At 36.3% G+C, this 24,009-nt stretch overlaps 1 protein-coding gene across 1 annotated transcript in view; it reads right to left on the bottom strand.

The window, feature by feature from the left end:
* The window catches only part of FTO (FTO alpha-ketoglutarate dependent dioxygenase), a 260,416-nt gene that overhangs the window by 203,771 nt on the left and 32,636 nt on the right, over positions 1-24,009 (bottom strand). Inside the window, exons 2-3 of the mRNA XM_037409167.1 lie at positions 9,817-9,894; positions 3,756-4,416 (exon numbers count right to left, since the gene is read on the bottom strand). Of these exons, the coding sequence (XP_037265064.1) occupies positions 3,756-4,416; positions 9,817-9,894 (739 nt within the window). The remainder of the gene's footprint in view (positions 1-3,755; positions 4,417-9,816; positions 9,895-24,009) is intronic.

The raw sequence follows: 24,009 nt of genomic DNA, 5'->3' as shown, positions 1-24,009 counted from the left end.
TGTCTTCAGTTCTGCGTATGAACCATGACTACCACTCATACACTTTCATGCAGTGCACACATTAAAAGAAAAATTCCCCAATTTTTGCGTGGGCCTATTCTCATCACCTGATAACCTACTTTTAACCTAGTGTAATCTAATGTGTTTTATTTTAATGTAAATAAAACCAAATACTATTCAGATGAGCATTAGGCAAAACGTCTATCTTATTTTGTTGTTAGATATGTACCTCATTTGAAGTTGCTTTGAAACAGTTTGACACTGGAAACAAGAACATAAACAGTGAGGCTAATTAGAGTATCAGCTCCTTCCAGTATCTTTATGTTTGCTCTCAAATTTCTTTTCCAGCATATTAAAAACTGCTTCTACACCAATTAATACTGATCAAAGTTTCAAACATTAATTTTTCATTATGGCATCAAACACTGAACAAGCAAACAAGCAAATAAAGTTGTTTCACTTACAGCAGTATCTGTTTTAATACTATTTAATCAAATAAGTAGGTACCAAACAAATAGTGATATAAAAATGCAAATTAAAGTAAAAAGAAAACCATATAACCCGGGTTAGGTAACTCCCGAGTCCAGCAAACAGCTGCCATAATGCAGTAAGATTACTCGACTCGTAGGACTTCTGCTGTTCAAACCCTGGAAACCTGGGGATTCTGCATTTGTGGCAGGATGGATTGGTCCTAGCGATGAAGCTCTGGAAGCCCAAGGTTTCCCACGCTACAGGCTGCCACAGATCCTCAGTGTCTGCAGTACCAAGAGAGCAGTGAGAATTTGAGGGATAGAGCACTGGGGAGAGGGGGGGAGGGGAAGAGTGCAAAACCTAGCAGAAAAGAGAATCAAGCTACTTTTAACAAAAACCCAACATGCTTCATTTGTGTTTGAATTTCTCACAGAATCAGTGTTTTCTTCCAGAAAATTACTAATCTATGTAATCGCCATCTTGTAAGGAAAAATTGTTTCATCAAAAAAAATTCTGACCACCTCTACTCTTTTTATTATGTATTCTGTAATGATTCTGCGATGGTCATTATACACTACAGTGAGAGTTTTGCACTAACTCAATACTAAATGAATTAATGGAGTAACTATTAATAAAAGGTACTGGCATGAAAAGCAAATATATTTATGGCAAATGGGAAAAGGAGTCAAGATACAATTCTATGAAGATTTAACAATGATCTTCAAAAAGACGTGGAGCTTCCTCATGCTTCACAGTTATGGAGAGCTTGGTACGAGATACAGTAAATATTGACATAATTTTGAGTTGAAATATCTTTGTGAACCACAGAAACCACCAACACACTGAAGTGATACGCAACTGGAAAGAATTATAAGCACTGATAAGCTTTTAACCACTAGCATTTGAAAGCTATAAACAGGAAATCAGAAGAGCAAAAAAGACAATCTGTTTCTCTAAAATCAAGTAGACTATTTACCCCTTTTGGATATGCCGAGTAGAAAACTTCAACACACAAGTATTTACTGTCACTTTAACTACAATGCTGTATTCATAAACTATAAACAAGTTCCATTTCCTCCCATTTATGAGTAAGTAGGCCAACTATAAATACAGCTCCACCTGAGGGATATGCAATGACAACCACAACCTGGACACAGACAGATGTGTGAACTGGTTTCACATTGAGGTAGGCTCCAGGACGTTTGCTGGTGATGCTCAGGGAGACACACAAGGCACCTTAAACTCCCTCTACAGTTCATTAAACCAACTTCAGCCACGCTCAAGAGCTATCAAGCAGAATTCAATTTTGTTCAGATTTAGATCTGACTTCATAAATAATTTTCTTCCCCAAACAGTGTCTTTTACACTATCTCCAGCTACACTGAGTTTTTAATATTGCCACCTCCTGCTAAGAGCTTCCCCCCATCAATACATAATCAAATTTCAATTTGATCAAAAACTTTTGGAATCATTGCAAAGATACAAAAATTCCAAGTAGTAATTTTAATTTTTTTCCGCAAACATAAATGACAGAACAATCAAATTATTCACTGGAAAGCTCTCAGCGTTTTGAAGTTTTCATGGCTATCTTTAAATCCTTCAGGAAAAAATATAAACCCTTAAGTATAAATGTATGGAAAAAATTGTTTGTGGCAAAAAGATTAATTACATATAAATATCAGAATAATTTTTCATCTAAATGTGTAAAATGCATCTTTCTACCCTTGACAATTAAATATTGCATAGAATTTGCAGTGGTTTTAGATATAGGTACAAATTATACTATTTTAACTTGCTGAACTTGAAGTAACAAAATCAAATGACAAGCTATGAATAAACATAGCAGCCTTCTTTGTCGTTAATTTATAGCACTCCGAACTTAAAGGGACTGATTTTTTCCCCTCCACAAGCAAGTTTTATGTTCAAGTAAAAAGTTTTAAAACGTATTATAATAAAATCTCAGGCACACTATTATTATTTCAAGTTCATGGTTATGTTTTTAATGTAAAATGTTACTGAAAAATATTTATCCTCAGTACTACTGAAAAATAATAAATTTAGCAGATATAAAACATCAACGTCTTTGGAAAATAGGACAGAAAAAAGCTTATGAAAAAAAAGACACTTCTACTGGTCCTGGTCAGGGAATCTCTTCTATTCAGTTTGCTGAGCCAGCTGATATTTTATGTTCAGAAAAATGTAAATATAACGATTTCAGCTGAATATTAAGTAACAAAGTGATCCATAGTTTCAAAACTAACAAGAGAATGCACATGAAAGCATAAGCTATTGTTTTTACATTATAGTCTTTAGCCAAAACCTACCAAAGTCAACATCAATTCTTCCCGCGTTTGAAGCAAACATCAAAGGACTTTTGGAAGGACCAAAAATCAGTTGTGAATTACGAAACATAACGGACCATTTGCAAATTCAAATCAAGCATCTAGATTCTAATCTTATGTTTGCAAAACCGGAAGCCATTAAAAAAATATTCAAGGGTTTGTTCATTGTTAGGAAAAAAATAAACGAAAATCCTCATGTTTCTTAAATGAAGATAAAAATAGGAAAGGTACTTTAAACTAAAAATGAAATATTTAATGACTCTTCCAGTACACTTCTTTTCCCCCAGTACTGCATTTAAATGGTTTTTAAAGAACTAAGAGCCTGCAAAGCCTGTCAGACAGCAGGTCTTTTAATGGAAAACTTCCACCCTTCTCAACTTACAGAAACGTTGGCAATTCCTCCACCAAACATGCATTAGCAGTACAGCATGCCTAGACAAAACGTATATACTTCCAAGTAAATACAGCAATACTTTTATACAAAACCAATTAAAAATGATCTTTCCAAAGAAAGAAGAGTAGTAAAATAAGCACCAAGAACAAGCAAGTCTGTATATGATAAATAACACAATAGAGACTGTGATCTCAACTACAATGACACATTTCACAGGACAGAAAAATATACATGTGTCAATCCAAAATAGGTATTTGATGGCTTTTGATTTCCTGGCTCTTAGAAAGTTAATCATACCATTTTTTAAATCTACTTAGAGAACAACTGATGAATCAGCTGCAGTAAACACAGGCATATTTTGTACAGCTTTTAGTAGAAATAAAGATAGGGCTTCAATACAAGAAGTACCACAATGTGTTCAGAAGTACATGACAAATCCAGACTAGCGCGCAGGTGTGCTTATGCACGGACACCCAAGGAAGCACAAGAGAGCTTCCAGGATTTAAGATATTTCTATCACTAGTCAACTCCTACCTCCCAGAACTCACCTTCACAGCTGTAACTGTACACAGCTACCGTTGACCTTTTAACCAGATTCTCGTCATGATGCCAGCTCACTGCCATGTTCCCCATTCCAAAATAAGGTTCTTGTTTCAAGTACAGCATTTGTAGTGGATCCATATAATTTAATAAAGTCAAGTTATAAGCTGTTCTGTTCTTTAGACTTATGTAGTCATCCTCTGGTACACAACAACTGCTTTGATCCTTTGAAATGGACCCTGTCTCTGTAATAGAAGTAGCAAAATTTTTCTCTCCATCTAGACTAGTAGTATCTTTAATTTCTTTGGTCTCAAACAAATTTTGTTCTTGTAATGCTTTGACTGCTTCAATATGCAAGTAGTCATTAAGTCTGATTAATGCATTACAAGCATCACGTATCTGAGGATTGCAATAGTTTATATCATAACCTTCAGTAGGCCAAGGAACTGTAAATAATCTTGTGTTCAAGTATTTGTAAGTGCATCCTGGGTTTCCAATTAATATACGAGACACTGGGGTAACAAAATCTTTTCCTTTGATCCTTACAAGATCTTGAAAGAAACAATCGTGTTTTCGCAAGGTCAGAAAGCTTTCTTGTACCATTTGATGGAGCTCTTCAGGTACTGTATCAGATTTTCTTAAAACCAGGTTGGAATATTTGGTCTTCCACTAAAGGAGAAAAAAACAAAACAACCAAACAACAAAAACAGTAAAAGAATTATTCTTTTTATAGGAACCAAAGTATTTCATACATTCAAGAACAGACAAAACTAAGTTGACAAGTTATCAAGCATGAGTCTACAATATGGTGAAGAAATAGATGCCAGTATTTGTTACTTTACTTTCATATTCTAATATATTGCACAAACTGTGGATATGTACCAGTGGCCTGTAGCCAGAGAGTACCTCCAGGTCAAATCTCAAAATGAATAAATAAAATTGAGGATTCTGGCAGAAATCAATAGAACATATAAGCTCCCCTGTTGAATCTGTAGATAATGCTACCTTTAAGTATAGAAACAACAGAATTATCAAACACTAGCAAAGCCACTCCTCTTTTTGCAATGGCTGCAAAGACCATCCTGTTTCATTCTGATATATGGAATTCTAGAAGGCTACATGGTAAACTGAATTAATTTTCTATAACAACATTCGAGCAAAAATAACAAAATGAAAATGTACATTTTCAAAAATGGTCAACATTCTGCTGCACTGGCAGGTCTGTCTTCAAAACAGTCCTCAACATAGTGGTCCTTTCTATATTCAGATTCCTCAATGCGTGCCAATTAGCTCTCCTATTTTATATAAAGGTTCCCCTTTTAGGTAAAAGAAAATTTCCAAACTTCTTTTCTTCCTCATCTCCCCACCTATAATATCCTTTTTCTTCATATCCTCTTCTGACCACACCAGCTCTGGTACCAGTGGGAGTTCAGAATCCAGCAGTGAGTGGAGGCAACAACTCCCAGCAAGGTATAACACTGCTAATCAGCAGTATCTTGCTTTGTATGCAAAATACTGCCTCCCACTCCAGGAAGGCTTGGATAATTTTATTCTGTTAATCTGGTTTTCTAAGGAAGTGAGTATCACACAATCACACCTTTTATTGGTTGCCTGTAAATCTGCTTTAACTACTGCTGAGACTGTTTGGCAAACTGGACAAAGGCTAGAGAATAAGTTCTTAAATAGACTAAGTTCCTATGCATTTCATTAAAAATAATAGTTAAATAAATAAATAAATCAGACGCAAACTAGCGCCCTTAGTAAGGGAAAGGCTGTAATGTGAGTCTATCAGGTATCAATTAGCATGTGCGAAGCTCAGAACTATTCACTACACTTATTTCCTTTTGCCCAGAAATTAGTCACTTGTCTGGGGAAAGGGTAGATAGATGGTGGTGTGGGGAAATAAGAAAATAATTAAGGTAAACCGAAATCTGAAGGCATTAGGCAATGGGGCAAGAGCACATGGATGCACAAAACTGATGTCTCAAAACTTTACTAAATAATAGCTTACGTTCAAAGAGCTTTTAAAAACCAAATAAAAACCACCAACACAAAAGCATCACACTGACCTACAATCCATCCGTGGGCTCCTTCTGGTACAAAGCAAAACTACTTTACTGGTACTATCTACTTCCAAGCCAGACTTGAACCCGCCTTTCAGGAAATTAATTTTAAAATCTAGAAAAGGTGCATTTAAAAAACATAAGCCAGGCCGTAAAGTCAGCATGCACATTTTCTACTGCACAAAACCAGACTTCTGCATCATAACACGTTGTTATCCCACAACAGTGAAGAGGTGGCTTTGTAGGATCATTTGTTTCTACTAAAAAGAGGAACATGAAAGGAAGCCTATTTTAAAACTAATGATTACACATAATAAATCTTAGTTTATAGATAAACCTTGCCACCATTTCTTGTGAATTTTTTACAGTGAAGCTAACTCCCTTTCTTTATACACTCTAATGGTTTTAAAAATAACTAGCTTCCTAGACAGAGGGAAAAAAACCCTGTAACAGTATCTACAGATAATAATAATTTCTGACAACAGTATTTACATGTTAACTTTAAATACCACAGCTTGAAAACAATCCCAGATATCTGTTTGAAAGTCCCTCTACAATCCCCAGCACAGAACACTGGATCCCAGCTTTCATTAAAAGAAGCGAATATGATAAACGCAATTCGCCTGGTCTTGCCAAAAGGCGGAAACAATTCCTTTCGAGATCCTGAACTGCCCCCTTTGTTTCAATCAGCACTCTGTATCTGTAACCTTTGAGGAGTACAGTGAAAAAATACAAAGAGTAACTACTGAAATCAGTAGCTGCAAATGTGAAGGATTACAACTATAGGCTGCAGTCAGATGTGTGGGTTTATGTTGATGGGAATCATAAGTATTCTTTCACCTTCATACTTAATGACACAACATTATATACGGTGACATAAAGATTATTACTGCGTGATTTCTTTCATTATGCAAATTATATTTATAAAAGAAAGAGCACTAACAGTTCTACAGCAGTATCCCATCTTCATACATCTTTAAATAACTCTATATTGAACATATTCAGGTCAGATTCACCAATTATCAATTACATATGCTATTATAGTATCTTTAAAAAGTGACTATTACTACATGTTTTTAAACCATTTAATAGACTGAGTTTCTGACAGCAATCACACATGTGAAATATCAAAAAGAAGGGAGGGAAATAACAATACAACGTGAAACAAATAAATGTCTGAAAACATGCCCTAGAAAGGAAGCACACAGATTGTACAAAGGTAAGAACATTGTATTCCCCTCCTGAACTGCAGAGGTAATGTCTTCCACATTTTATTGCCAGCCAAGTCAGATGCGTGTTACTTTAGGGTTCTGTTTTAAGATTACATGCTTCAGAACTATTTTTTTCATTATGTTTTACACAGTATACTCAGGATTCTACCTTAAAAAAACACCTCACACTGATAGCTCAGAAGAAATCAGGAAGCGGAAACACATTTCCGACACGACACATCACATGAAAACATTTGGTCTTCTTTAAATCTCCAACCAGCCGTTGTGCTATGTCCTACATAAGGAAAGCATTAAGGGATCAGAACGCAGGGTGAATGCTGGGTTCACACTGGACACCTTGTTATTTGGGGGGGATGGGGAAGGGGGAGTAATCATGTACTCTGTGTTGTAACTGACAGCAAGTATTAAAGGTCAATTCATCGTTCACTCCAAAAGAAGTGGGTACGTTACTGGCAACCACAGGCCAAAAAAAAAAAAAAAAAAGTACATCTGATGCTTAATTCTTCATATGAGTGTTACACACATGATTTTAAATATATACGTGCTTTCACTTCTAATGGTGGTATTCAACACACAGAATCACCCTACAGGTTGATCCAAGAGATAAAATGAAGTTAGAAATCAGCAATAAGGACCCTTCAAAAGCAAACTGCCACTTACATCATGAAATGAGAGTCTGTATTTCAGATACTTGTCATTTGCCTTTGTTAACAGACTTTTCCTTGTTCATAACTTTAAACATTACATTATTGCAGCCTATGGTTTCTTAGTTATGTTCAGACTATACCTCTCCATACCTGACAGGATACCGTAGTTTTTTACTTGCATCCTACCCAACCTTTTCAACACATTCAAAGAATACTGCTTTCTAAGGGGTGGATCCTTAAAGGAGTAAGGCAGGTCTCTCCAGGAAAGAAAGACTCTAAAACTAAACTGTACGCGATATTTTATTTTGTTAATTTGTTGTCTTCAAGCTCTCACCCTTCTTTTCCTCCCCATCTGTAGTACATTGAAGCTGTAATATCTACAGCAGTGATTACAGTAACATTTCATAACCACCATGAGAATTTAAAAGGTGCCTGTGATGCTTATGAATATCACCTATACTTATAAAAAGATTTAGCATGCACACAAACACTACGCAAAACATATAATTCTATATGATGCAAAAAGAATGCATCTAAACTCGTAAGGCTTGAACAGGTCCGATTTCACTGCTTATCTTGTTCCCATTGTCTTCTATATTTATGGGTTAGAGATACTAAGCAAAAGAGGTACCACTTGGGCAACCATGGCTCCATCTTCTCTTTTCACGTCAGCGCCACAAGACTTGGATTTACAGAGGTGAGAAAAAGAAAAAGACGCCATGCATAGCAGCTCTTGGCAGCAACAGATATAAGAGAACAAACAGGAGGGGATGTAACAGGACTAGGAAGGAGAAAACAGTAGGCTGCCTGAGTCTCAAAAGGGGGAAGAGCTTCCTGAACATTAGTTTAAGAGTGAAAAGAATGTTTTGGTTTGTTTTTCTCTTTTGTAAAGAAAAAAATAAAATCATTCTGTTTGGCTCTTCTACATTTTTCCAGCTCTTCTACACTCTTCCTTGCCCTTATCCACAGAAGTGCTTCTTATAGTTAACAGCAAGCTATGTGTTGTCATATTATCCTTAGAGCTGTTAAAGATGCCAGTCAAGACCTTACTTCCACTGTCTTCAGCACTGTAAGAATACAGAGAAAACCATGCTTTCCCTGAGCACCCTACAACCCAAATGAGTGAGAAAGGTGAGGGAAGTATACAAATCGCTCAATATCACCACTGTAATCCCACTGGCAAAACCAGTCTGACTTCATGCTTCTGAGTCGGTCTGGTACCTGACCCATAAATGCATCTTTCCTTTTCTATAGTGTGATGGGGACTAAATTTTCCTTGGCCTTGGAATCCTGCAAAAGAGAAATTCATCCTTACAAGGAAAGAATCAGACCTATTTCCAGGCTACCATATACACTTCGAGCCATATATCAATACATGAAAGGTGACATGCCTATAACGTAAGCACCCTTGCTGTAGCTGTTCAAAATACAAGATCCCCTCTTATGCTTTCCATCTTAACTGTGTTTCGATTTGATCTGATTGAACTTACAGTTCTTGCCATATGTTTTGGAGCTGACCTATAAAGATCCAAGATAGATAGATATTTTATTAATTTCAATATATTCTTCCATAGACTAATTTGGTTTACTATGTGGCTACTTTTTTCTATTTTTATTTGGTTTCATTTGAGGCACCCATTCCAGTTTTCACAGTTCATCTTGTAAGTAAAGTTTTAAGGCTCACTTACTGTTTGAAAGTAGAATTAAGCCAAAAATTTTCGAATTTCTACATTAATATCTTCCCTGTTTTGCCAAAGGTGAGCTATAAAGAATAGGCCTTCCTCACAGGTCAGAACAAAACCAAAAAAACCTTAAAAGAATGGTGACATGTACATTATTTGAACAAAGCATAGGAAACTGTGATTCAGTATTACACATGTTACCTGGTACTCAGGACTGATACTTAGGGCAAAATACTAAAAATAAACTAAGTTTAAAAAGTTTTCATTATTGAATATCCCAGTTCTAGAGGTCTTATTTTGCACCACCTGGAAGTACACTATCAGCCAGCAGGATACTTCTGTCATACCAGATTTCACAGTGTCTCTTTGCAGAAAGATTTATTTGTTGTTCAGTGCAAACAACCATTTTAATTTAAAACAAGTACAGCTAAAAGAAATACATTACCAACTGATGGAAATCATCATCGGCTGGTGTCTTATATGGAAGTGTATTCTCTCCAAGTTCTTCAAGGAGCTTTTTTTTCTGTTTTGGAGAAGCAAAATTGAAACAGAAAATCAGACTAAAAGCCAAGTAGAAAAGCAGTTGTATTGAAGAGATACAAACATATGCAATTATTTCTCTCACTATCTTCAATTCTGGAAAATTAAACATGGAAAAAAAGATGCAACAAAAAAAATCAGTGGAGTTTTTCCACTTACAAAGCAGTAATTCAGGTTAAGTAGTTTCAGAGCACCTAAGTGTTTCTCCTCCTAAATTCTTTTTTAAATAATCAGTTGTTATTACACTGATGAAAATCTACCTTTGTCTAATGGTCTTCAGAACTATGCCTACTTTATACCTAGATAATAATTGCAATTTTTTTCATTTTATTTTCTACTTCAATTTGTGGATCCAATGGGTACAAAGCTCATACTCCATTAAATGGCTCAATAATATTCACAATGAGCCTTAATACTGAGCATAGTATAAAAAGTCCTGAAATGGTGTATTAAGGAAACATCATCCACTGCACACCAAAGCCACTACAACCTGACAACATTTAAAATGCCATCCTCAAGACCTGCCATCCCAGCAGACAGCCAGAAACCTTGTTGGGTGTCGGGAGTGCACTTCGAACCAGCTGACTGTGAAGAGCCAGTTTTCTCTGTCCCCCTTGTTCTCTTAACTCCCTTTTTCCTTCTGTTTTAGACTGAGAGTACCTCCACCAATGTTTAGTCAACATGACCACTAAGAAATTGTTAAGATTAAAGCCTGATTTTCTCCAAACTGCACTTTCCAGATTTTTATTAATAAACATACAGTTTTTGTATGCATTATACAATTAAATGTGCAGCTAAAGATTTGGAAAGCGCAAGAGACTCAAAACATGCCACCAGAATTTTGGAATCAAACAATCCCAACCCATGACAAGTCCATCCACATTTATCCATCCACAGTCTAACTCAACCCTAAGTCAACATGATGTAAGTACAGAATAACAATGTAAAAATCATCACAGTGGAAGCACTGGCCTAGAAAATTAATACACTGTTGCCTTTATTTCTTCTTTCTTTTAGCTTGCAAGGATGGTTTCTTTACAAACTTTGATCGTTAACAAATATTTACTAATAAAAATGCAACTCAAAGATTATAAAACTACATCTGCCATAATGCTTAAATATTTCAGATAACAGGATTCAAATTCTCATTTTTATTGCAATATTTTCAACTAAATAAACACTGTCACAAGAAATAATTGAAGTTTCAGCTCACTCCATACTTTTATGTTGCAAGAACAAGACCAGATGGAAATGAAATACATTTTTTAAAAGAATGGTAAGGGCGTAGTACAAAGGAAAACAGAATAAGTTAAAACCAGGTATCACTAACACTTTCATAAACCCAAGTTCTACGGGAACAACTTCCTATTTCATCACCCAGATGCCACTGCAAATTGATTATTCTAAAGACAACATAATTCACTGTTAAAAAAGCACCTTTTTTTTTTTCCCCACTTGCAAATTCCCCTTTTCATAATGTTTTGGGTTGCATACACAGGTCAAAACAGATCTTCCCTACTCTGGCAATCCTACTTAAAAAAAAGACAACATGACATGTAGTAACTAACTCCTGGCTTACAGCAAACACATAAACAAGGAATGTTGAATTATGAAAAGTGTTACTGTGTATTTTTTTCTGTGACAGTGAATTTCCTTTATTCAGATTTAAGCATCAAGGAAGATGACAGAGGCTTAAAATCACAAGGAAGTGTAGAAGATGTGAAGGTTTATAGCAAACGGATCGGTCAAATTAAAATACGAGCAGGAAGCTCTCACTCATCTCCGCACTCACGATCTAATGATCGCCAACTCTTAACTAGACTGAGAAGAGCAGCACTGAAAACGATGACCCAGCAATGTAATTTCTCTTGGTCCCTAGTTTTCTTTGGGGACAGGTTGTTGGTATGTTGACATGAAGTCACTGGTGAAACAGCACATAATATGGCTTCAGATTAAGTTGGCAGAAAATGACATGCTAATTTGCTGCATATTCTAAAACAATAACACTTCTCTATTACAAAAAGCTTGCTACAATTCTATTAGATGAAATCACTGACAACATTAGATTGGCTTTGTTGTCTATAAGATAAACCATATTTAACTGCAGAAAAAAGATATATATTTCAACATGGACTCATATCTGTGGGGGAAAAAAAAAAAGAGGTGGGAAGAAGAGAGATTCTAACAATTTCTTTGTCAAGTAACAGCCTCTTGGCAAAAAGCACACAGCATTAAAATGCGCTCTTGTGTATAGGTAATAGTAGTTCACATTTGATTGTCAGATCTGGCTAAGTGCCGCTCTTCAGCTTGATGTACAGACTAATACACACAGCTGGGTGGTATAACACATTGCTCATCTCTTATGCAAGAAGCTGTCACACAGATGTCAAAAACATCAAGCTACTCACAAATACCTCCACAAAGTAAAAAAAAAAAAAAAAAAAGAAGATCTGGCTATACCAACTGGCTGATGTGTAAGTCTAAGCACTGATACGTAAGCACTGCTCATAGACTCTTCCAACACCTAAACCCCTAAATAAAACATTTTAAAAAATTGCTTTTACTTGAAGGTATCAGGCATCTTAAAAAGCATTCTTCTACATCTGATTTTTAAATTTTAAAAATTATGAAAAGCATAACAGTTTATTCAGGTACCAGTATTACGTTTCTTACACTTTAAAAACTAATGTGGTTTTTATGTATATATTAGCGATGCTAATACTTGAAAGACAATCTTACATGCGCCATCCTTATAATGCCATCACGCACTGTGCACTGGTCAAGAAACCTTGATAAGTGTTGTACCAGGGCCTAGGAGAAAGTATCTGCAAATACCTTATTTTGTAGGCTGCTGTAAGTGTTAATGGATCGATTATATCTGAGACTGATAACTGGAATGAAGACCTAATGCATCAATGCTCAGTTTTAGAGTGTGTGATGAACTTCCTGCAGACATTAACAATCTCTGCTCATTTATTAGTAATAGCAGGGTTTATTAATGAGATTGTTGGTTGTAAAATTCAGCAAGTGGAATAGTCATAATTGGAATCTCTCAATCACTATACACAGTATTTTTATTTTTTCTAAGTTTCTTTGTGGCAATAGCAGTACTGCATTGTATGTTACACAGCAGAAGTAACAGAAACACAGCTAATGCACGTCAAAGTCACAAGACAAAATGTAGTTATGTTACAGACACATGGTCTGTTATTTTCAAATTAAGTGGTATAAGGGAAAGATGGACTTAATGGCATTTTCTGACAGTGTGAAAATTTTTGCAGTTGACATATTTCCCTGCAGGGTGTCAATAACATTCTCAAAAGGTTTTATTTCTCTCTTAATTGTAAGACAAAAGTTCAATATCTAGGCTATAAGGGCTTGTGAAGGCCTTAGACTTTCCAACATAGAATTCCCACTTAGTTTCATCATCAAACAAGTCAGAAGACAATAGCCATTTTCCAATTCACAGGTTGTTGTCTTGGCTGAAACAACATATTATAAAAAACTAATTTTACCGAAGCCACATTGAAATATTACTGAAAGTAGTTCTGACAACAAATCTAAGGCTGCACCATCACAACAATTTAACATGTAAAACCAGTGAAAACATTAAGAAGCAAGTTTGCTTTCCCTCCCCAGTACTTAGCATAAAACACACTGAAGAGTTTATTGAAGAAATTGCATTTGTTAACACAAGGGAGACTTAACTCAATAAAAGTTGTATTCACCTCTAAAAAGATAACCCTGTTTGCTGCCCTGCATTCCTCCTGAAACAGGGAAAATGTCAGCTTCACTACACCAAGTAATCTCTCTGGACCTGGAGCAGCATCCCATACAGGTGTAAAAAGCCAGTCACACAAGCCCAAGACATGGAGGGATAAAACAGTGCCTATGAAACATTTAAGGATGTTAGGTTTTAGTTATACAAGAACTCACTCTGACGAGCAGTTAAAAATCTATACTTTATTCAAACTAGTAGACTGCCAAAACCCATGACTGTTACTGTTCCGGAAAAGTCTATCTGATTATTGCCTAATTTTATTTTTTTTTTCAGGAAAGACAGCAATCTGAAGCTTCTAAAAGGCATGTTCCTGACATCTGAGGGGATGCAAGCAACCTTTTTTTCCCAGCCATTGATTCCTTACTTCCACCTTACAATCAGCATTACACAGAAATGCTATAAAAAAAGACACATGAAAGACAACAATTCAAGCAAAAACTGAATATCCCACCATTGCATTTAACCTCCTATTTTAACAAGTCTTGGATATTTCTTAGTTACAAATATTTCATATACACACCACACTAGGGAATAATCATTTTTAATGGGTGAGAACCGGCTGGACTCTTTGGGCAAGCAGGTGCTTGCCCAATGCAGAGAAAACAGCACAACCAGCAAAACAATTTGACGTACTCATATACACTCTTCCCCGCAAAATAATTGAATTTTCTGATTCACTACCTGCCTCACCTTACAGCGACCTAAAGTCCCACCTAACATTGCCTTGTTTTCATTGGGTCAGTGATTTTTTTTTTATTTAATTTTTTTTAATAAAGATTGAAAATGCTCCTCATTTTTACTCCCCTCCAGCCCAGCAATCTTACAGCAAAGAAAGGTAGCAGAAAGCTGAACATTTTACCTATCTCATGTTTAGATCTTGACAAATAATCTTCCTGAGGCTAAAGGAGGGAACAATATATATTACGAGGGGTGAGAGTCCAAAAGGAAGGCCTAGTAGCTTTGAAACATCGTCGCCACTCGCAGCCTACAAAAGCCCTTCTGCCTTAACTCCTTACATTAGAAGTCCTTTGAACACTGGCCAATTCTTTTGTCCTAAAAGCTTTGCTAACCACCCGTTGCAGTTTTCACACTTTTGAGAACGCTGACTTGTGACCAGAACTAATAAAACACTGAAGTTTTTGTTTGCAATGCAATCCAAGGTGTTTGCAGAAATTTCTGGGGCAGCTCCTAACAAACAAAAAAGTATCTATTCAAAACAGAAGAAAGTATCATCTCCATCTCCAATACTGTTTTTCCCAATAGTCTTTTGTTTTCCAAAAGCTTAACTGGTTTAGCAAGGCACTCTGGGAATGCATACTGTCATGAAGGAAACATCTGAATCACAAGTTCAGATGCAAATCTTTGGTTTTCCAAAAATCCCTCCTTTCTGTTAGCTTCTTCCCCACATAAGAATGTACATTAGGGCCTGTGTTTCCCTTTCATCCTTTTTTTTTTTTTAATCAACTATAATAAAACATGGATTTATTTCAAGTCATGCATGAAGAAAAGGGCTAGTGCTATGAAGTGAGAGCTCAATGGCTTTGTAGAGGAGGAAGATCAAATACTTTATACAGTAAAAATTTTGGGACACGATACTAAGAGCCCATCTACAAAAAAGCCATGACTTTACAGGAACTTCCACAATCTTACCTCCTAATATTCTTTCTCAGATTTTTAAATTTATTTTTTTAAAAAATGACACATTAACTTTTGGATAGTTTCTTAAGGAAGGAATGTGATTTTTAAAGTTGACATTTGTTTAAACTACAAGGCTTTCCAAGTGTTAGCTATTAAAACTTCATAGCAACCAAGATCATTCAACTGGCTCACTAAAACCAGTTATGTCAGAAATGAACCTAGAGTAATAAAAAATACATTCTAAATGCACTATTACAGCTTTCATTTCTCCATTATCACATATATTAGATTTCAGATATTTTTTTTCTTCAAATTATTTCTGTAAACTCCGATCATTAAAAGATCTTAAGGGACCGGTCAATTTTACAGCACCATTTACTCACATGAGAAAGTTGTATTTCCAGGTTACCCTTCATTACATTCAGGTCTTACCAAAAGCCTTGTCTGTGCTACAATCTTTCTGTAATCCAGCCTTGTCAAAAATACTGGCAGGCATATGACCACACTGAACCATACTTTGTATACTACAGCTCCCCCCACCCTAATACCATATGCCAAAACCATTTTCATTTTAAGGACAGAAACTTGCATTATTCTTCTTCTATATAAATTACCTATGACTCTCTAATACTATTTAATAGCCTATAAATGCATTTCCTAACTATACTATGATAAAATATGCTGGTTATTGTGCGTCTTGCTCTCCCACTGAACAAACCAGTGCAGTTACAGAAGTAGCAAGATGCAGTTCAAGTGATCCGATCATGAAAAAAATTACATAATGAACAATCTACTGTGATGCAAAGACCTAAGGCCTAACATCAGTATTTCTGACCGAGCAGCTGTCTAAAAGACTGTTTGATATACCGTCCTGCAAAGGTACTGTTTGGCTTTGCTAACTAATTTCAGTCTCTTTTACCCTTTCTCATAAATCAACAGGCCCAGATTTTGGTTCACACACACACACAGATCAGTCACGCGTATGCACAACATACTTGACCGATGTAACTGAACTAAGAGTTAATTTATGCATTGAAGCAGCTTTGCAATGTGTGAAAAATGTCTTTGCTACCAGTACTCCCTCTCTCCCCACCCTGACGTGTTAACAGCCCCTTAATTGTTGTTTCAACCTACAGGAACTCTTAATGCAACAGAACTGGCAATTTTCTTACCCAGTTTAGTGTGCATTTGTCACACATGGATTAGCACTTTAAGTAACCGTAATAAAAATTTGAGAAGATAAATAGTTCAAACAGCCACTTTTTGATGGCAAAACACCCCTAAGCCTCCCCAGCATAACTGTCAATAAACTTCTACTACCACTGCAAGCATCTTGACAACAATGTCCATTTCTTGTTCCTTCTATCATTTGTGCATCCTCTTCCAGCGGGTACCAGTTGGTAAATGGATCGCCTGTATTAGGTGACAGTATTCAAACTTCATTCAAAAATAAAACCTGGAGATCTGATTGAAACTTGGTCTTCCAGTTTTCATCTTATACATACGGACACAAGAGCATACACGCACCTAAGAGAATGCTTAACACAGTGGATACTTTCAGATAAACATGTTTTGACTCACAAGGAATAGATAAGGACACCAGGCCATTCCTGCATGTCATTCTTTGCATAGTTTCACTGAGAAATGGCCAATCGTTGCTGAGAAACTAGATTTCTTCATCAAGCAGTTCTTACCCAGTTCACCTCCTAAAAATTAGCAGACAGAAACTTTAGTGACTGTTGCCAATAACTGATGCTGCATGATATAGAAAAAATACCTCTAAATACCCAGTCCCAAGATACCAAGAGTGTTTGACCAGTTGCAAAACACTAAGCACCAATCCTTTAACAGGGAAAACACTCAATAAAGACTGAAAACAGATGAAATAAAACCACAGATTATAACAAGGGTTGATGTTGAAAGGATACATTTGGCATTTCTGTCTGTAGACCTCTCACGTTCTAATGGCACTAAGAAGTTATCGATGTTGCCTAGCTTCTAGTGAAGGCTATTGCCAGTATGTAGGGCCCTAGAGCTGTGCACCCTTAGGAGCTGATGCTATGCTTGTGAATGGGAAATGCACCGATGTGGTGCTGTTTCTCCTGGAACAACCCAAGAAAACAGAAAGAAGCGTTAGGAATCACTGCAACATTTTGGGAAGCATTGCATATGTGCAATGTGGAACTGTATAGCCTTCACTAGGGTATAATATCCAAGGAGTGTAGCAAAATAAGAGCAAACATACTGACCAGCAACCAGAGAATGAGCCACCCGAGGACCTCCAGAATGAAAACCAAGGGCTGGCACTGCTTGAGATGCAGATTCAAAACCTTTGCGACAGGCTTGTAACTTTTGTAGATGCAGACAGACAACTTGCAAACACACACACAAGCAGGTCACATTAATAGTTTTTCAGAACCGCTAGCAAGATCAAAGATGCAATTAATTTTACTTGCAGCTTTTCATCATTTCCAGAAAATAATGAGCCTTGCAGAATTCCTGGTCTGGACATATATTTTGATAAGTAATGGTAGAAGTATCCAATGTGTAATAAGGATACTTTAAAAACTGGGGGGGGGGTGTGTGTGTGTGTGTAGAGAATTTTAAGTGTTAAAGCATCACCCAGAAGAAACAGCAGTCAAAAAGTAAAGTAAAAAGAAAATGGATACTTGAAAAAAAAAAAAAATTTCCTTAAATATTTCAGTTTAGCATCAAGCATGGTTTCCAAAGTCCCCTTGATAACACTGCTGAAGATGGCGTTAATGTAGAAAGAGCAGGTGCTAAGTGCAAATGCATGTGCCATGCAATCGGCTACACAGAAGATCAATAAGGAGCTAGAGCATTAAATTTCACATACTGTAACTGTCATGCCCATTACATAGCATTTGAACATCTTCGTAGGCCATTACAAAATTGTTGACTCTTGATATTTTTTATTGAACTAAATCATTTCCTAGAGATTTTATTAGCACAATAAGTACTATAAAAGTATAAAAGCACTTACAAAAAAACTTGGCAAAATTTGAAGACCTTTACAGCCTTCCAAGGCATCATATCTGATTATTTAGCTGTATTCTTCACTGTGGAATAAAAAGACAGGAAGGTGGTTGAAAGACTTAAAGATAAAAGGAAATGCATTCCAGGAACACTTCTGTGTTAGTCACATAACAGATACAGAGCCGATGTATTTTAAAGGAGGTATTTACAAGATAATTCTTGAGAATATATGCCACAATTAACAAAACCACTGCAGACAGAACACACAGAAGGAAGGGGTATGCTAGGTCCCCCGGGGTTCAGCTGCAGAAGCAGCACCATGCTTCCTGCCTCTGCTCTTCAATCTCTGTGATTTGTCCTTTTCAAGGACATGATAAACACAGATTTTCCTTAAAACATTTCTCACACTAGAGGAGCCTTTGAGCAGAAGCTTTGTGCAACTCCCCCTCCTCTCCCCAAAACAATTTAAAGGCAACCATCACTGATTTGTTATCATAGTTACAACAAACTGGGTGTCATACAAATAGTCAATCTCCAAAACAGCACAACCATCAAGGTGTTATTTTTGAAGCTACACAGGAGTACAAGTGTTAATACAGTTGCACCATTTTCTACAATTATTTTCAAGGACACAGAAGTTACAAATCATATTATGCACAAGACAGGAAATTGAAACTTATGTATCAATATTTGTACAAGACTATTCAGTGGCCAAAAGTGCCATTTGTAACATTTTGTACATTTATAAGAGTAATCTGTGCAATAAAAGCATGGCCATTGTTTAGTACTTATAATAATTTCCTAATTTTGCATAAACTATGCCACTGAACAAATAATAACAACACTCACTCAGAAAACCTATAAACTGTAGTTGTTGCCTCAACTTCATAGTAAGACAACTATTAACGAAACATTGTTGAATTTTGACATCTAAGTTCAAGAAGGATATTGCTATATGTGGTTTCCTGAAAGAAGAGGGTGTGGGGTTTTTTGTAACAAAAAGTAAAGAAAAAAATCATTGTGAACAATGCAAATGCAGTGAAGAATTCAAACTTAGTTTGTTTTGTTTAGCTGGAAGGCTTTGTTTCGTTCACAGCCTCTGGAATAGGCCACATGGGGAACAGAAAGCTGACATTTAACATTTAAGTTGGCAGACAACGATTAGCAAAAGTCAGGGTCTGAAGAAGGTTAGGCAAGTTCAGACCAGAAACAGGGAGCACAATTTAAAAGAAAGGATAATTAACCATCGGAGGAGATCACCACTTTATGAGATGAACTCTCCCTTGTGGGAATTCTTTTTTATAGCAAGTTTGGATGTTTTTGCTAAATGATACATTTTGGTTCAGTGGTTCCCAAACTGTTTAGACCAGCAGACTACAATGAATCATCCATATTTCCTCATGAAGTACTGCACATACAGCCTAACCAAATCAACTGGCGACAGCAGAGCCACACAGACTCAAAGTGTGATGCATCTTATTCCTCACTTTGGTTGTGATTCATCACTTCACCAGTCACCCACTGAATCCAGACACCCTGGTCTACTTCTATAAGAATATATTTTACTGAAGTCCTAAAGCTGGTGTTAGAAATTCTCTTCTGCCTCACAACTCACACAAACTGAGACAAGAGTTTGTCAAGATCTGTATTTCATGGTACTTGGAACATTTACAGTAACATCATAAGGTTTAAGAACTACAGCTAAAGTATGGACTACTCAATTTTCTTTCACTCTTAAACTGACTTAGCATAATTTAAAGAATAAGCTTAGGGTAAAATACAAGAGAGCACCGATTTGCTATGAAAGTACATCTGTTAAGTCATTTCCTTTGTGCCAAACCCAGGCAAATTTCGTAATGCAAATCAACATTTTGCTTAAGAATACATTTGTCGACCAAACTTAAGGCCTGTTACTTTTTCAAATAATGCTGTTTTAATAAAGCAACCATAACTCTTGCAAATATTTGCAAGTTAATCTCCAGTTTTCATTTTAATTACTTGCATATACACACCTTATTTCTTGTTAACTTTTTCCTTCAGTTGCAGTGATGGCGTGTATAATTCTGCAGAGCAGCACTACTCCACTAAAACGGGCACGCACAAAAATTATTTCTTAACTCTTCTGTGTACATCTGTCCAGGGAAACTTTTGTCTGTCCTTTCTCCCCACACACTTATATTCCTAACTGATCTACAAATCCAGATAGTCCTGCTACTATAAATGTCTGCACTTTGTATTTGTGAAATAGTACAGTAGTGACAAGACTTTTAAAAAATCATCTCTTACCTCTCCATGCTATTCTCGAATACAGGCTGGTTTTCTGAAGGTGAAAAAAAAAGAGGCTGGCAGAGAGAACCATTCCAGATTTCAACACAACTCTCCTTTGTCCTACCTGCTCCCTTCTGCTGAAAAAAAAAAAAAGCAAAAAACCCTCAACCAAACAAACCTAGACTTATACTACTGCATATTCCTATTACCAAATTTAATAAACAATTCCTACAAAGAGTACTAATTCATTCTAGAACAGTTTGGATTCCTCGTCTAAACAAAGGAAGAGAGACTGCCATACTGATCAGTAACAGATACTAAAGCTGTACAAGGCTGATAGGAAAATACAGACACGTTATATCAACTGTGTGGTAACATTCAAAACTGAATCCATGAAATGACCCAATAAAGAAAAAGCATCAAATAGTCTCTTGACTATTTAAGTAAATATTTGCATATGTTAAATAAGAACATCATCAAAAAGCCCACAGGGAAATTAGCACAGGGGAAGGAACAGGGATGGTGAAGAGAGGTAAAACCCCTTTATTAAAAAGAGATATGCACACCCAGAAAAATCCTAATGTGGACATACAACTTGACAAAGAGAAGGACTGGTCTGAACTATGGTAAATTTAAATGCACACAGGAAAGTCCCTGTCCAAATGAAAATACTGTGGACACCTTAAAATTCTAACCTCTGGCTTCCTCAGCGGGTATGTCAAAATCAAGAATAAATAAATTTCCTTCAGAATGTCTACAACAACTGGAGTCACCCATTTTATCATTCGATAAGGTGGTTTTCTATGTTGGGGTACTCTCAACCTGACATTCAAAAATCTAGGCCACCTTTTTTGACACATAGTATGCATGTCTGTGGTAAAAGCATCTGAGTGACAGCAGCTCAGATGCATTAATAAGGGAGGCTGAGGGCAAGGAACTGACATTAAGAGAAAGCTGCCAGAGCCACCTTTGTTCTCATTTGCTGGCTTAACATGCTGTATTACTTCCCCTTCTACCATGGAGTCTTCAGTGGTAACTAGAATTCAAGAAGGGTTGGGTGAAAAAAGAATGAACAATGTCAGCTTAAAAAAAAAAAAAGGAAGGGAGGATTTTAAAATTAACTACTATCAGACAACTGCAGGAGCTTATGACCAGCGTTTAGCACTACGTATGCTGCAATTCCCACTAAACTAGAAGTGACAAAGGTTTGATGGTCTCCATGGAGAGCTGGGCTTCCATATGACAAATGCCTCAAATCACTGTTATTTGCATTAATTCATTATATAGGACTTAATTAGATTTTTACTTAGGAGCTTAACTAAAAAATAAACCAAACCCAAACCCCTTTTACCCAATACTTTTGGGAACCCTTAACTCCATCTGTCCTTGTCACTGCATTTGGAAAGAACCACAACAGGGATCCCTACCACAGCATTTACTCAAGGACCTTTTCTTTTCCTTTCCACCAGAAAAACTTTTAACATACTTACTCATTTCCAGCCAGTAAAGCGCAAAAAAATAGCAAGAGGTGTTTAACGAGCTTCCCACCTGTATTGTCATAGTAAGCAGAGTAACTGTTTAAACATCGTGACAGCAGAAAGATCACCTTTAGCATGCATATGAGTATGCAGCAAACTTCGTAAAGCATTACAACAGGCTTCTAAAGCATGTTGTTAAAAGACAGTGTACTCTAATTTTTATAACTCCTTGTTCAATTTCTTTTGTTCTTTACCTTGACAAGTTAACTGTTCTGTGCTTGCAAGTTTTCAATAGTCTGTTACAAAAAGACTTAAATTTGTTTGCATTACACACCACAGGGATTAAAAAGGAGTTAATATATATCTATTCAAAACTATTGTGCAGAAAATAGCTGTGTTGTACAGGGCTTAGGCTGTGACCCGCTTAACTTTATTCACAGAATGCACAATCCATCACGTACAAAAACACAGAGGAAAATGTGAGGTGTTAGTAAGTACCGCTGTTAGTGAGAAATTCTGCTAATTATTACACCAAATAAGCATAGTCAACAGGCTAGAGCTGTGAGAGGGCGTGTTTCAGGGCATTAAATGGCTGCCTTGGATGGAGATGAATATATTACACTATGCCCTTTAACAATAAAACAAATTCCCTGACACTTACAAATCCAGGCGGCTCTGGTAGCGCAGATGAAGAGCTCAGGACTGTACTGGGCATACAACGAGGTTTCAGTGCCACCTAGTGACGTGCACTTTAACTTTATTGTCTCTTAAGATTTACGGTATATGAAAAGTTCAAAAGCTAATTCAGCTCAAGTGCAGAGTCCACACAGTACGGACAAGAAACCTCACTCTTTGCCAAGAGAAGACAAAGAGAGGTCATGACGAGACAAACTCCTCCCCTTTATAACTAAAACATACGCTTCCTTAAATAGCTGATAAAGTGCTACATATGTTTTTATTACAGCCTGCTCTTACAGTAAAAAAAAAAAAAAAAAAAAAAAGAAAAGAAAAGAAAAGAAAAAGAAAACAAACAGAAGAAAGCCTTGCAGGAAAGGACAAACCCTGATATATTTTAAAGCCTATACTATGCACAAGGTAGCTCAGATATTGATTTTAGGAAAATATTCCATCAACTTAATCATTTTCAAAATATTTTTTCCCCATTTGAATGGGCTTTTTTTATTATTTTTATCTGGAGTGCTTCGGCAGCTTGAGGAAGTGTTTCGGAAACCGTAAACTTTGTACATTCGTTCCTTGTTTGCATTTTGATACTTTATATACTTCTGCCACCATATTTATTATCACTGCAATGGGGATTACAGCCATTTCACACCTCCCTTACCCTGCTGCTGTGCTCCAGCTGATGTTTACATTGAATATTTATGTTGAATGTTTACGTTGATACAAACTAAACTCTGCAGTGCAACCTAGCCCAAGAAAAGCTGTGAAGAAGCTGAAATATTTTGTGCTGAATATAAATTGGTGTGTATTAAATGCCAGCACAATTGTCCACTGATGCAAAAAAAAAAAATAAATTATAAATTTACACGCTTAGGTCAAGCTAAAAGCATAGATTGCAAAAAAGATGCTAACATATACCCTGATATTACTCTGCATTTTTATTTCGCAAGATTTTTTACAGGAAAAGGCAAGCAGAAATCTTTGTGTTCGCTAGCCATTTTAGCACATAGACACCATTTATTTATGGACATATAGATGAATAAAATAAAAATTCTCCATCTGACCCCCACATCTATCATCATGACATGGATAGCAACATAGTACTGACTTCAGTAGAAAACCACCCTCAACAAAGCTGCTTCCTATTACTGGCATTAAATTGCCACTTCAAGCGCCTCATGACTCTGAATTTCATATTCTTAGCTTTATTAAGCTCAACGAAACTAATATATTCTAGGGTACATTTTTGAACTGC

Source organism: Falco rusticolus, chromosome 15 (assembly GCF_015220075.1).
Source record: "Falco rusticolus isolate bFalRus1 chromosome 15, bFalRus1.pri, whole genome shotgun sequence".
Classification (NCBI taxonomy): Eukaryota; Metazoa; Chordata; class Aves; order Falconiformes; family Falconidae; genus Falco; species Falco rusticolus.
The sequence above is the reverse complement of the archived record's forward strand: the minus strand, read 5'-3'. Positions and strand labels throughout refer to the sequence as shown.